The 13036-nt window shown below is 38.4% G+C and overlaps 1 protein-coding gene across 3 annotated transcripts in view; it reads left to right on the top strand.

Annotated features, from left to right (window-relative positions):
- Positions 1 to 9571, top strand: part of LOC110443550 (DNA replication ATP-dependent helicase/nuclease DNA2-like) — a 48193-nt gene extending 38622 nt beyond the window's left edge. For 2 of the 3 annotated variants that reach the window (XM_021487826.1, XM_021487823.1), the window contains exons 29-33: positions 2474 to 2557; positions 3081 to 3173; positions 4794 to 5003; positions 6659 to 6805; positions 7688 to 7770. In XM_021487826.1, the coding sequence (XP_021343501.1) occupies positions 2474 to 2557; positions 3081 to 3173; positions 4794 to 5003; positions 6659 to 6805; positions 7688 to 7726 (573 nt within the window). In that variant the 3' untranslated portion in view covers positions 7727 to 7770. Of the gene's footprint in view, positions 1 to 2473; positions 2558 to 3080; positions 3174 to 4793; positions 5004 to 6658; positions 6806 to 7687; positions 7771 to 8220 lie in introns of those variants that run through there. The other variant, XM_021487824.1, reaches the window with a different exon arrangement.
- Positions 9572 to 13036: the final 3465 nt, after the last annotated feature.

Raw genomic sequence — 13036 nt, 5'->3', positions numbered from 1 at the left:
AAGTTTGTTCAAATGAATGACCTTCACCCATATTCAAGGTCACAGGGGTCAAATATGTTAAAAACTTTAAACAACTTCTTCTCAATAACCAAAATGCCCAGGGTGATGATATTTGGCCAGTAGCATGCTGAGATGAAGGGCTACAAAGTTTGTTAAAATGAATGACCTTCACCTTTATTCAAGATCACAGGGGTCAAATATGTTAAAAAACATTAAACAACTTCTTCTGAATTACCAAAATGCACAGGGTTATGATATTTGACCAGTAGCATGCTTGGGTAAAGGGCTATCAAGTTTGTTCAAATGAATGACCTTCACCTATATTCAAGGTCACAGGGGTCAAATATGTGAAATACATTAAACAACTTCTGAATAAATAAAATGCACAGGGTGATGATATTTGGCAAGTAGCATGCTGAGATGAAGGCCTACAAAGTTTGTTCAAATGAATGACCTTCACTCATATTCAAGGTCACAGGGTCAAATATGTTAAAAACTTTAAACAACTTCTAAATAACAAAAAATGCCCAGGGTGATGATATTTAGTCAGTAGCATACTAGGATCAAGGGCTACCAAGTTTGTTTAAATGTATGACCTTGAATCATATTCAAGGTCACAAGGAGCAAATACGGTCAAAATATAAAAAAATTATTTAAACAACTTGTTCTGAATAACCAAAAGGCTTAGGATGTTGATATTTAGTCAGTAGCATGCTGGGATCAAGGACTACTATGTTTGTTAAAGTGAATGACTTTGACTTATATTCAAGGTCACAGGGGTCAAATTTGTTTAAAATCTTTAATCGACCTCTTCTGAATAACCATGGGTCCCAGGATGTTGATACTTTGCAAGTTGCATCCTGAGATGAAAGGCTATAAAATTTGTTTAACATAATGACTTTGTTTGACTTTCAATCACAGGGGTGAAATGTTTAAAAAAAAAATAACAGGTTCTTTTGAATGAATTTTAATCATAAATACTGATATTTTATTTTGCCTGTAGCTTTATTTTAGATCACTTTTAAGGTTACAAGTGTGAGATTTATACCAGGTGAGCGATGCAGGCCCATTGGGCCTCTTGTTAATATTGTTATTGTTAAATATGGTTATGAGGCATGGTAGTCTAGTGGTAGGATGCCGGGCTCATGACCAAAGGGTTGTGGGTTCGAGTCACGGCACGTCACTGTGTTGTATCTTTGAGCAAGATACTTTACTCCACTTGTTCCAGTCTACTCAGCTGTAAATGAGTATGTGATTTGGCAGTGTTAAAATTGTTGAATGTAATCTGTGAGCGCCGAAATGGCAGCAACGGCTGTATGCTCCCCAGGCAGTTAAGAAAGATATTGGCTGGTTGCAAACGCCATATAACTACGAATAATAATTAGTGAACCGCTTTGAGACGCCCTACAAACTAGGTTGTAATAAAACGGTATGTAAAAACCTCGAATTATTATTATTATACCTGTCTGTAGAAACCAATCCAGGGGACTAGTAAAAATAGTCTCGATAAATAGGTGGTGGCATGTTTTTAGCTCACCTGGCCATGCGCAGCGTCAGTCGTCAGTCGCCTATCCTCCGTCAACTGTTTCCTTTAAAACGTTACTAGTCCTTAACGGCTCAGAGGATTTTGACCAAATTTCGTCTGCAGCATCATTGGCCATTTCCAGACCAATTCCTGGAGGCTACCTCCTTGGGACATAACATAGAAACTCATTTTCTTGGTACTTACTCACAAAAACTGATTTACATGTAATTCTTCTTGCAACTTTGCTGCTTCCTGTACTCCTTTAATAAACCTGTATGAAAATAAAATACCAGGTGAGCTATTAAGGCTATTTCAGGGGTGAATGAGTTAATTACAGATAGGTGGTAGGCTAGCATACTTCTTTATTTTGTCAAATCAGCCTATAGCAACCACTCTGAGGACCAGTAAAGGAAGTCACAATAGATAGGAGGTTGCATGTTTCTATGTATTGACAAGTCTGGCTATGCCTATAAATCAGTCACACTTGTAAAGTGAAAAACTTGCAAACAACTTATTGCACAAATCCCCTTACAGAGTTATTTCATCTTAAACCCTTTCACCCCTAGGTAATTTGAGTAGACTCTACCATACGTTCATCTGGATGAGTCTATATAATGGTTTACAGTGGTGAAAGGGTTAAGCCATTATAAGTATGGTAAGATATACTCGACTCCTGGTAAGATTGTGGTTTTAAGTGATTAATAGCTCACCGGGTCCGAAGGACCAAAGTGAGCTTATGCCATACCATGGCTTCCGTCGTCTGTCCGTCCGTCCATCAACAATGTCTTTAAACGACTTCTTCTTAACCACTGATTGGGATTTATCTGAATTTGACTGGAAGCATCCCTAGGTGGTTGGGATTTTCCAATTTTGATTTTATTTGTCCGGAAAGCTGTGTGTTCTTAACAACTGTACTGTGTTTGTAATAATAATGTGTTACTTCTCCAGGTCGTAGACAAACATGGATGGCTAAAACAGGTGTTACTGGATGATCCTGACTATAAGGCTGCTGTCTTCCTGAACACAAGTAATGTAAGCAAAAACAAACGGTGTGCGCATGTCTTTATTAATGGGCTATGGCAGGGTGTGAAAAATCAAACTTAATGAATTAACAATAAGATTAATGGAAATTTCATGGATATTGATGGATGTTTCGCTCCCAAAGGGCCAAGTGAGATTATGCCATACTATAGTGTAGCGTCCATCCATTTGTTAAAACTCTTAACTGTTAAACACTTTCTTCTGAATAACCAAGAGGGCTAAATATAAGATCATGATACATGGAATGCAGCTTAAGACTGTGAGAGGTATGAAGACAGTGGGGTCTCACCTAGATTAACCAATTTTGAAAGTCAGAATTAAAAACATTAGTAAAAATGTTTCAAAGAAGATTAATAAAATGAAGAGTACCCAGTACAGACAAATATGTGAAATGATTGACATTTCAGTGATACAGGCCCATTGGGCATCTTATTATACCAAACTGATGAATATCATTCAATAGAGAGATAAGAATTTATGAGAAATATACTTGTTTGATTTGTTTTACCGATAGATGCCAGCTCGAGAGACAAGAGATAAATCTGGTTTTATAACAAATGTAGGAGAGGCCAAGATCATCACCATTCTTGTTGAAGCTTTGACTGCAGTAAGTAAAACACAGGATAATTAATTTCTGTTATTACATCGTAATTTCATTATCATTTAGAACATCCTCAAAAATTCCAGGGGTTGCTTACTGTTAGCTATTTGGTTGGTTTCAAGTTAAAAAAAACAATCTTTAGGCTTGAACCCGTCCTTTGAAGATAACAGTGTGGCAGCATCGGTCTTTAAAGCGGTATATTTTACAGTATTCTGCTGCGGTGTTCTTTTGATATACACCATATGATCAAACTAGTCTACTGGGGTGGTCGGGTGGTGCACTGGATAGCACACTTGCTTTTCATCAAGGCGGCCAGGGGTCCGATTCCCCGACCGGACATGAAAAGGTATATATATATATAAATATGAAGTTTATTTATTTTACAACAATTACGAAACAAATTATTTCAACTTATATTAATCACTCTTGCTGGCCCAGATGTTAGTGTGTGGAGGGTCTAAATGTGGGAGAAAACTCGAGTTCCCGGAGAAAACCAATGTGGTCGGGCAGGTGAACCCATACCTTTCCACTTTCGATCGCGGAATCAAACCCCGGCCACCTTGGTGAAAAGCAAGTGCGCTATCCACTCCACCATCCAACCACCAAAAAGTGGAAAGGTATGGGGTCACCTGCCCGACCACATGGGTTTTCTCCGGGTAATCCGGTTTCCTCCCACACTAAGATCCCCAAGTGCTAACATCCAGGTCAACAAAAGGGATTAATATGAGTTGAAATAACTTCTTTCATAATTGTTGTAAAATAAATAAATTTTATTTTTTCTAAACTTGTCCACTTGTATTATACACAAGGTTGGGTGAACAGAGCTTTCAATTTCGTCATGACATTTCAGGGGTGCAGAGCACGTACGTAAGAGAAGATAACCCTGGAATTGGGAGGATGCATTTAGAAAGAATCACTTTAGGCACAAATCTCAAATTTCTAAAATATTGCACTGCAATATATTGAAGCTCCTTTGCTGCATTTGAATGCTTCTGCTTCACCTTTTTTTGCCTACTTGTTTAAAGTTTCACAAATACTTTACCCGCATACCGGTATAGACCAAGAGGTAATTTTGAGGAGGCACGGTAGTCTAGTGGAAGGAAGCTGGACTTGTGACCGAAGGGTTGCGGGTTCAAGTCATGCCATGGCACTGTGTTGTATCTTTGAGCAAGGTACTTTACTCCGCTTGTTCCAGTCTACTCAGCTGTAAATGAGTACGTGGTTGGGCAGTGCTAGAATTGTTGATTGCTAGCTGTGAGCACCGAAATGGCAGCACTGGCTGTATGCTCCGAGAAAGATATTGGCTGGTTGCAAAGACCCTATAACCACGGATAATAATTTGTGAAACGCTTTGGGGATCGAGCCCTTTGTACTAGGTTGTGATAAAGCGGTATATAAGAACCTCAAATTATTATTATTATTATCATTTCATGTTGGGGTTCAAAAGTCAAGGATTAATGAGATTACCATTGATCAATAAACGTTCTTCAAAATGCATTCCAGTTCATAATGAGGCATTTCTATTTATTGCAAATTTATTTAAACTTACTCATATTACCTATGCTAAAGCTGAAATTCCTATTTATTTTGTGGGTCTAGGTATCAACATGTTGTTCTGTTCTTTAGGCTGGTGTGTCAGTAGAGGAGATAGGGGTCATTGCTCCCTATCGGAACCAGGTCAATGTCATCCGTGACACCCTCAGAAACACTCACAAGACAGGAACTCAAGGTCACATCGAGGTCAACACTGTAGACCAGTATCAAGGTCGTGACAAAGAGGTCATCCTTATTTCCTTCGCACGAAGCTTTGCTTCATCTGCCGACCAACAGTCAAAGGTAAGGCAGTCTCCTTGGGTTTTATAGTGTTTAATGTCTTATCAACAGCTAAGGTCATTTAAGACGTCCTTAAGGTACTGATCAATTTAATATATAAAGGTAGACTGACTCACATGCTAACAGTCCTACTGAAAAACAATTTACGCTAAGACAGTCTCAGAGCTGCCAACTCTTATGATTTTGGCGTGGTTATGACAATTATTAGGTCTGAATTATGCATGTGCGATTTTCCAAATTGAATTTTGATGTAAGAAAAAAATTAAGATTTTTTCTGTTTTATTCATTAGGTTTGCAATGATCTGGTAACGATGTCCATTTCAAGTATTGCAATTGTAAATCAAAATCACATCTGCATTTTCATCAAGGTCAAATTAGGCTAGAACCAAACTTTGAATTCAATGATAATGCCTCTTTTCTAGAAGTATAATTGGCAGAAAAATGTGCCGATTTGAAGGAAAAAATCTCCAGAAGATGGAAATGTTTTGGGAGACATTTAAACAGGATATGCACAATGTATTCCATGCTGTTGTGATTTGGTGATTTCTAGCAGTGGTAAAAATGACTTGACAAAGTATTTGAAATCTTATAAACACAAATCCTGCAAATCATCGGTTTTTAGATCCTTTAAGATGTATACTTTCTTCGTGAAACATGGGTCTTACGTGAAAAATTCTGTCAAAAATGCTGAAAATTTCTTACTGGAAATCTTTACTGCGATTTTTTAATATTGACAGTTTGCAGCTTTGCAGTTTCCTTCAGATACTCCTGAAGTGAAATCAGTTGCTTTAAAACTGTAGGTCACTAGAAGTTCAGGAGAGAATTATTTGTGAATTGCTTTCTTTTGCAAATGTTAATCTATTCCACCAAATTTGCCCATTTGGAAATTCAAGAATTCTAGAATAAAATGTTTGTTTACAAAGCGCAGTGATTTTCAGTAGTGGAAAAAAATAGAAGGCTGTTGAAAAGGTGCAACAAGTATTCACAGATCATTTACAGGACAACAGGAGTACGGTAGCCTGGTAGTCTGAGACTAGTGAAATCTCAAGCTGAGCTAGTGGTTCTAAAAAATGCTAGCCTGATTGTCGAGTCAAAATTTGACATTATTTATCATGTTGAATAATATTTGGTTAGAGGAATATGCACACAGGCTTATAGAATTGTATACTAATAGCTTCACCGACCAGTGGTTTCTAAAATTAATATCTAGCCCTGTTTAAAATCTACAAAATATCTTTTTTTAAATGTAATTCAGTTCTTATGAACATAGGTTTCAACCTCTGAAACCTCTAACGAGGGAGATCTCCCTCGTTCCACATTTCCAATGAGGGAGAAAGTGTGTGAAACGTGACTGGAACTGCTTTGCTCAATTTATCTTTCCCTTTTTATGTATCAAAATTAGTCTGAAACACATTAATTTGATTTAGACACGCCTGTTATGGTCGTTACACACACCCTGCAGTAACTAGGAGATCATTTGACCACAGGATGTAGATTTTGAGTTTGTGTGAGTTTGGGCTTGAATGTGGGAGTTTCAAGGGAGATTGGTAAATTTTGGTCAAAATGAGGGAGTCTCCCTCCTGATGAGGGAGGGTTGACAGCTATGTATGAATAATCTTCAATTTCTAACAGTTATGTGTTCTTTGATTTCTTTTCAGGCTGGACAGCTTTTAAAGGATGTTCGGAGAATAAATGTAGCTGTGACACGGGCCAAACACAAGCTCCTCCTGGTGGGCGACAAAATTTCTTTACAGAGTTATCCACCCTTGGTAACAATCATGGATGAATTGATGAAAAAACAATGCATATCCTTTTTCATTTATAAAGCCATTTTCAACCAGGTTTATATATGCCTTTTTCTCTTTAGTCAGTCAACAATTTAGTTTTAGTGCTTAAAATCACTATTTAAAAATATCCCATCATCAAACAGGAGGTATTGTTTTTGGTAAGATGTACATAACACACACAGGTGACTGCACCTTTAACTCATTCACCCCTTTAGACACATTTGAACTCTTCCAATTCAAACGTTGGAATAGTTCATTATGAAATTTCAGGGGTGAACGTGTTAAAATTTGAAGCATACTGATTGTTTTTCAGGTCACACAGTCAAACTTCAAGGTCATTCAAGATTGATTTCCTCAATCTAATAAATATTGACACCAAATCTCTAATCCATTCAAAAAGCGTTTGGTGTAAACAAATATGGTTCTATCAATGATGATATTTTTCAAGATACGATACTTCTTTATACACCTTGGGAAAGTTTGTCAAAGGGTTGCATTGCATATATTGTGCTGAAAACATATTGAACTATAAATATGACTTAAGGCATTCTTAAATTAAAGATCTTGACTTTTGTTGCATTTAAAATGAGAAAAATACGACAACTTCTTCATAATAGCAAACTTTTGTTTGTAACAAACTGATCGAAATTTGGCGTGTATTTAATCAGCCTCAATGTCTAATGTTGCTAACACACCTAAATAAAGGTGGTACAATTATAAAGATGACCAGCAGGGCTTATTTTGAACTATTTCCGGTCCTTATTGAACAACATGCCTGTTTGTCTATATCTGCAGCTTAAAAAAAAAAAAAAAAGGAAGCTTACCAAACATTTACTATTAACTCATTTATCCCTAAAGACACATTTGTGATGTGTGTGATATTCCTTAACCTTGTTTTACATTGTGGATCTATCGACGTGTGCTTTAAATGGAACCTGAGGCCCACATAACATTGTCAGATTGATGTGTTACTGACACATTGGACCTACCATTGTGTGCTGCTGATGGAACCTGAAGGCCCATATAACATTGTCGGATTGATGAGTTACTGACACATTGGACCTACTTTTGTGTGCTGCTGATGGAACTCGATGAGGTAATGACATATTGTACCTGCCATTGTGTGCTGCTGATGGAACCTGAAGGCCCACATAACATTTTCAGATTGATGAGTTACTGACACATGGGACCTACCATTGTGTGCTGCTGATGGAACCTGAAGGCCCATATAACATTGTCGGATTGATGAGTAACTGGTACATTGGACCTACCATTGTGTGCTCCTGATGGAACCTGAAGGCCCACTTAACATTGTCAGATTGATGAGTTACTAACACATTGGACCTACCATTGTGTACTGCTGCTGCTGATGGAACTCGATGAGGTAATGACATTTTGTCCCTGCCATTGTGTGCTGCTGATGGAACCCGAAGGCCCACATAACATTGTCAGATTGATGTGTTACTGACACATTGGACCTACCATTGTGTGCTGCTGATGGAACTCGATGAGTAACTGACATATTGTACCTGCCATTGTGTGCTGCTGATGGAACCTGAAGGCCCACATAACATTGTCAGATTGATGAGTTACTGACACATTGGACCTACCATTGTGTACTGCTGATGGAACCTGAAGGCCCACACAACATTGTCGGATTGATGAGTTACTGACACATTGGCCCTGCCATTGTGTGCTGCTTATGGAACCTGAAGGCCCACATAACATTGTCAGATTGTTGAGTTTCTGACATATTGAACCTACAATCATGTGGACCATGATGGAACTCAATGAATCATGTTAAATTTTGGACCTACCATTGCGGGCTGATGATGGGACCTGAAAACTCACATAACATTGTCAGATTGATTAGTAACTTTATGTTGCGGACCGACCATTGCAGGCTGATGATGGGACCTAAAAACTCACATAACATTGTCAGATTGATAAGTAACTTTATGTTGCGGACTGACCATTGCAGGCTGATGATGAGACCTAAAAATTCACATAACATTGTCAGATTGATGAGTTACTTTATATTGTAGACCGACCATTGTGTGCTGATGATGGAACACTGTTAATAACCGACAGTTATCTTGCAGAAAATCCTGTAATTCAGGCATTCTTTGTCCTTTCACATGGATGAAATCCAGAGTGTAACTGACAGAAGATTGAAGTTTACTGAATTCATTTGATGAGGATATGACTGAGTCTGAGTAAAGTGCTTCCTGCATCCCAAAATAAACCACTATGGCACAAAACTTATGAATGAATTCTTGATCAACGAAGATCCAGGTTGAAAAAAAACAGAACAGAGTGCTTACTTTATATTTTATTCATTTCCATTGATTCTTTTACAAGAACAATGGAAATAAGGAATCCAATTATCAATTTGACTTAATTGAATTTTTGGATGATACAATTTAATAAAATCTAGGGCACAACGTGCAGAAAATTGAATATTTCATTGATATTTAAATTCAGACAATGATATTATAATGGCCATTACTTGAGACACTGATATTATAATGGGCATTTCTTTAGATAATTATACTTAAAAGGGCATTTTTAATTGTTGGCCTTGTAATGAGGACAAAACCTTTGTTCAATGTGTTCAACCTTGTAACATTTGTTGAAAAATGTTCTGGAGACTTTGTGTGTAACCATTTAAATTTAGTTGACAATGTTATAATGGTGTGTCAATATTAGTGATATGAGATATGCATGTTACATATTTACAGTATATTTATGACTTGTTCGCTGAAAACATTAAATTTGGCAAAATGAGAGTTTGTGATGTCTTCTTTTGTTCTTTGATTAATAATGAAGTTTTCAATCTCATGAATATGTAAATTCACTTTCAGAATAACTCATTCACCTCTGAAATTTCATAATGAACTTTTCCAACCTTTGAATTGGAGGAGTTCAAATGTGTCTTCAGGGGTGAATAAGTTCAGAGTATCCACTATTCCTGTCATTCAAGATACCTTTTGTATAGACAGTATTTGCATTAAGGATCCCTGTACCACTGCCAAAAAACTTGCTATTCATTTAAAACTTTTTTAATAAATTATTTCTGAAAAGCAAACCACACCTTGGAGAACCTTTTTAAAAATAACATGAAGAGGATGTGTAAAAACCCAGTGTTGTGGGTGTAAAAATGGTTATATCCTGGCTCAGTCATGATGATGCTACAGTAAAATCTTAAATGCAAATAAGGGAGTGTCACTATTATTAAAACCTAGTGGAACTCTCTAGTGTTTTGCGTGCAGTGGGACAGGAATCCTTAAACATTCAGTACATTTGAAAGGACTATGTATGGTTTGGGCGTGTTTTTGCCCCAAAATGCATCAAAATTCAAAACCTTTAAATGGACATTGAAATGACTATTTCCTTTATTTTGAATACTTCCCAAACACTATCATGAAAATATTTATTTGTATTTCCAATTATTGTTGCCATGGTATCAAGATCAAATTTGCATAAATTAGAAAAATTTGAATATTCAGTGAATTTTGTCATATTTTGCAGTTTTTTTCCTGGAAACTATAGAGCGCATGCTTGAACAAACTAAATATCAAAGGATAATGTGTAGGCACCTGTAATACATATTTAGGAGAAATATAAAGTTTGTTCAAGAGTGCACTCTATGGTAGCTAAGAGAATAACTAGGCAAAACCTGTCAAAATTGACTGAATATTCAAATTTATTTCATTTATGCAAATAATAACTGGTCACCATGGCAGCCATATTTGAAAACACAAATATAGGTTTACATAATAGAACGGGGAAGTATTCAAACTTAAAGAAACAGTCATTTGAAAGTTCTATTCAAGATTTTTAATTTTGATTGATTTGGGGGCCAAAAAATGTCCGAACCATACAAAGTCCTTTGTTGCATGTATTTACTGCTAGCTACATTAAAGACTTCACCAAAATAATTGATGTAGGGAAAGTGGATTGGGACACTCGCTGCATGTGACCAGGTAGTTCTATCTTTCAGATTTAGATGAAATTTGGTGATAATCATTAGCCTATGGAGAGGAGAATACAAACCCAAGATGAGGCTGCCTCCCCTCCCCCCTCCCAAACGACGGCTGAGTACTCATTTTTCATAGTAAATATAACATAGAAATTCTTGTTTAGTGTGACCCTGCTTCCAAAGCACACTAAGTGGTGTGGATACTGGGTCGTAATTTTAAAGACAGGCACTATATACACATTGAACCATGTTAGTCCTCTTCATTATAATTTCCCATTTCATAGGGTCACAATCTATTGACTGTTATAAATCCACGGAAGGGGAGACCAACATCGTTTGCTCATACTTCAGACTTAGCGTCAGGGGCCCTGACTTTATAAAACATCTCAAAGTTAAGGAAAATCTCAAGCAATGTATTGTCTATGGGAAATCTAAGACTTGAGGACATCTCAAGAGTTGAGATGTTTTATACAAGTGGGCCCAGGACCGTATCTGTAATATGCTTCGGAGATGATTAAAGGCCAGATTGGATGTTACGATAGGTACAGTTTAGAGCCAGTTGTGTGAAGTTATTGGGTTCTCGAATTGATGTTTTTGATTAAGTGTGTGAGCTCAGTATTGACCCCTGCTGTGTTTAGCAAAAACAGATACCTCGTATGTCCACCGTTTGCCTGAATGCAAGCCTGGCAACGTCGACGCATGGAGCCTATCAGACGGTTCAAGAATGCTTGTGGGATGGCATTCCAGATATGTACCAACGCTGAAGTCAAATCAGCCAACATCACCGGTAGATTAAGTAAAGCCCGTAATCTGCGCTTCATCTCATCCCAGACGTGTTCAATGGGCGACAGATCGGGGGATACAGCAGGCTAGGGCAACATGTCAACGTTCTGCTGGGCCAGAAAGTCCATAGCGACACGAGCTGTGTGTGGCCTGGCGTTGTCCTGCTGTAGCGTAATGTGACGAATGGAACGACGTGGGTCCGGAGGATCTCGTCACGGTAACGTAGCGCGTTCAAATTCCCGTTAACAACCACCAGAGGCGTTCTCCCGTTGGCTGTGATGCCGCCCCAAATCATAACGCTGCCTCCACCGAAAGAACGTCGTTGTACCACACACGCGTCACGGAAACGTTCTCCAACGCGACGATACACTCTGGAACGGCCGTCACTACTATCCAGGTGGACTCGCGACTCGTCCGTAAACAAAATGCCTGCCCAATCCCGTCGAGTAAATCGTAGATGCCTTCTGCACCAGTCCAGACGTGCTACACGATGACGTGGCAGAAGAACTGGGCGGATGGCAGGACGTCGCAGATCGGTTCCGTACAGTTCTCGGGCTTATTGGTAGCAACCCAGGGATTGTCCGTGCAGTCAAACTTGCCGTTTGGAAGCGATTTCTCAAATGGAAAAGCCGAACATGGTTGTCCTGTTGACGTGACGTCACACGTGGAAGTCCCACACGAGGTCGATCGCCGACGTGGCCAAACTGTTGATGTCGTCTCCACAAATCCCGGATTGTGTTTCGATGGACATGAAAACGTGTAGAGACAACGGCTTGGCCCCCACCAGCTTGAAGCATACCAATAATCCGGAGGCGGTCATTTTCATTGAGCCCGGCATAGCTTTAATCACAAATTAAAACGTTATAATGCTGTTTTTACTGTTCACTGGTCTCAACAGAGTGACCCAACAGTTGAAAAATAAACTTTCATTGTCGAATTGGATGGCTGGACGAGGAAAACGTGCAAATTGGTCAACGCCTATAGAGAGCAAACTGCACGGGAAAAACTGTCAATGACACACGGATAGTGTGTATGTGTCATACTCGTTCATGTGTGTGAATTTTCATGTATATATAGTTGGTAATACATGTTCTATAACAATTCTCCGCATGCACAGTTTCTTTTTTCCGCTTGTATATATGTCTTGTGTTAGTAGCCCGAGTTTTATCTGGCCTGGACACCACACTCAGACATTTTGACAGATAGATGTCTTGTGTGATATCAGACTGATGTCAGGACCAGAGTCGCATGGAAGTCTCATAGGAAGTTTTATGTAGGCGGTGTGTTTTCTCTTCATTGTGATGCCGTGGAAGGGATTCACGTTTTCAACTGGAAGCGTGACAAAATACTGTTACAGGGCCATATTGGAGTTTAGGATTTATTATAGTATTCCTGATGTGGGTCTACATTTGTCGTGATACACGGTTTCCCTTGTTATCGATCACCGAGAAGCAAATAAGCTAGGTTTGCTACTAGTGATTATG

The sequence above is a fragment of the Mizuhopecten yessoensis genome, unplaced genomic scaffold (assembly GCF_002113885.1).
Source record: "Mizuhopecten yessoensis strain PY_sf001 unplaced genomic scaffold, ASM211388v2 scaffold716351, whole genome shotgun sequence".
NCBI lineage: Eukaryota > Metazoa > Mollusca > Bivalvia > Pectinida > Pectinidae > Mizuhopecten > Mizuhopecten yessoensis.
The sequence above is the reverse complement of the archived record's forward strand: the minus strand, read 5'-3'. Positions and strand labels throughout refer to the sequence as shown.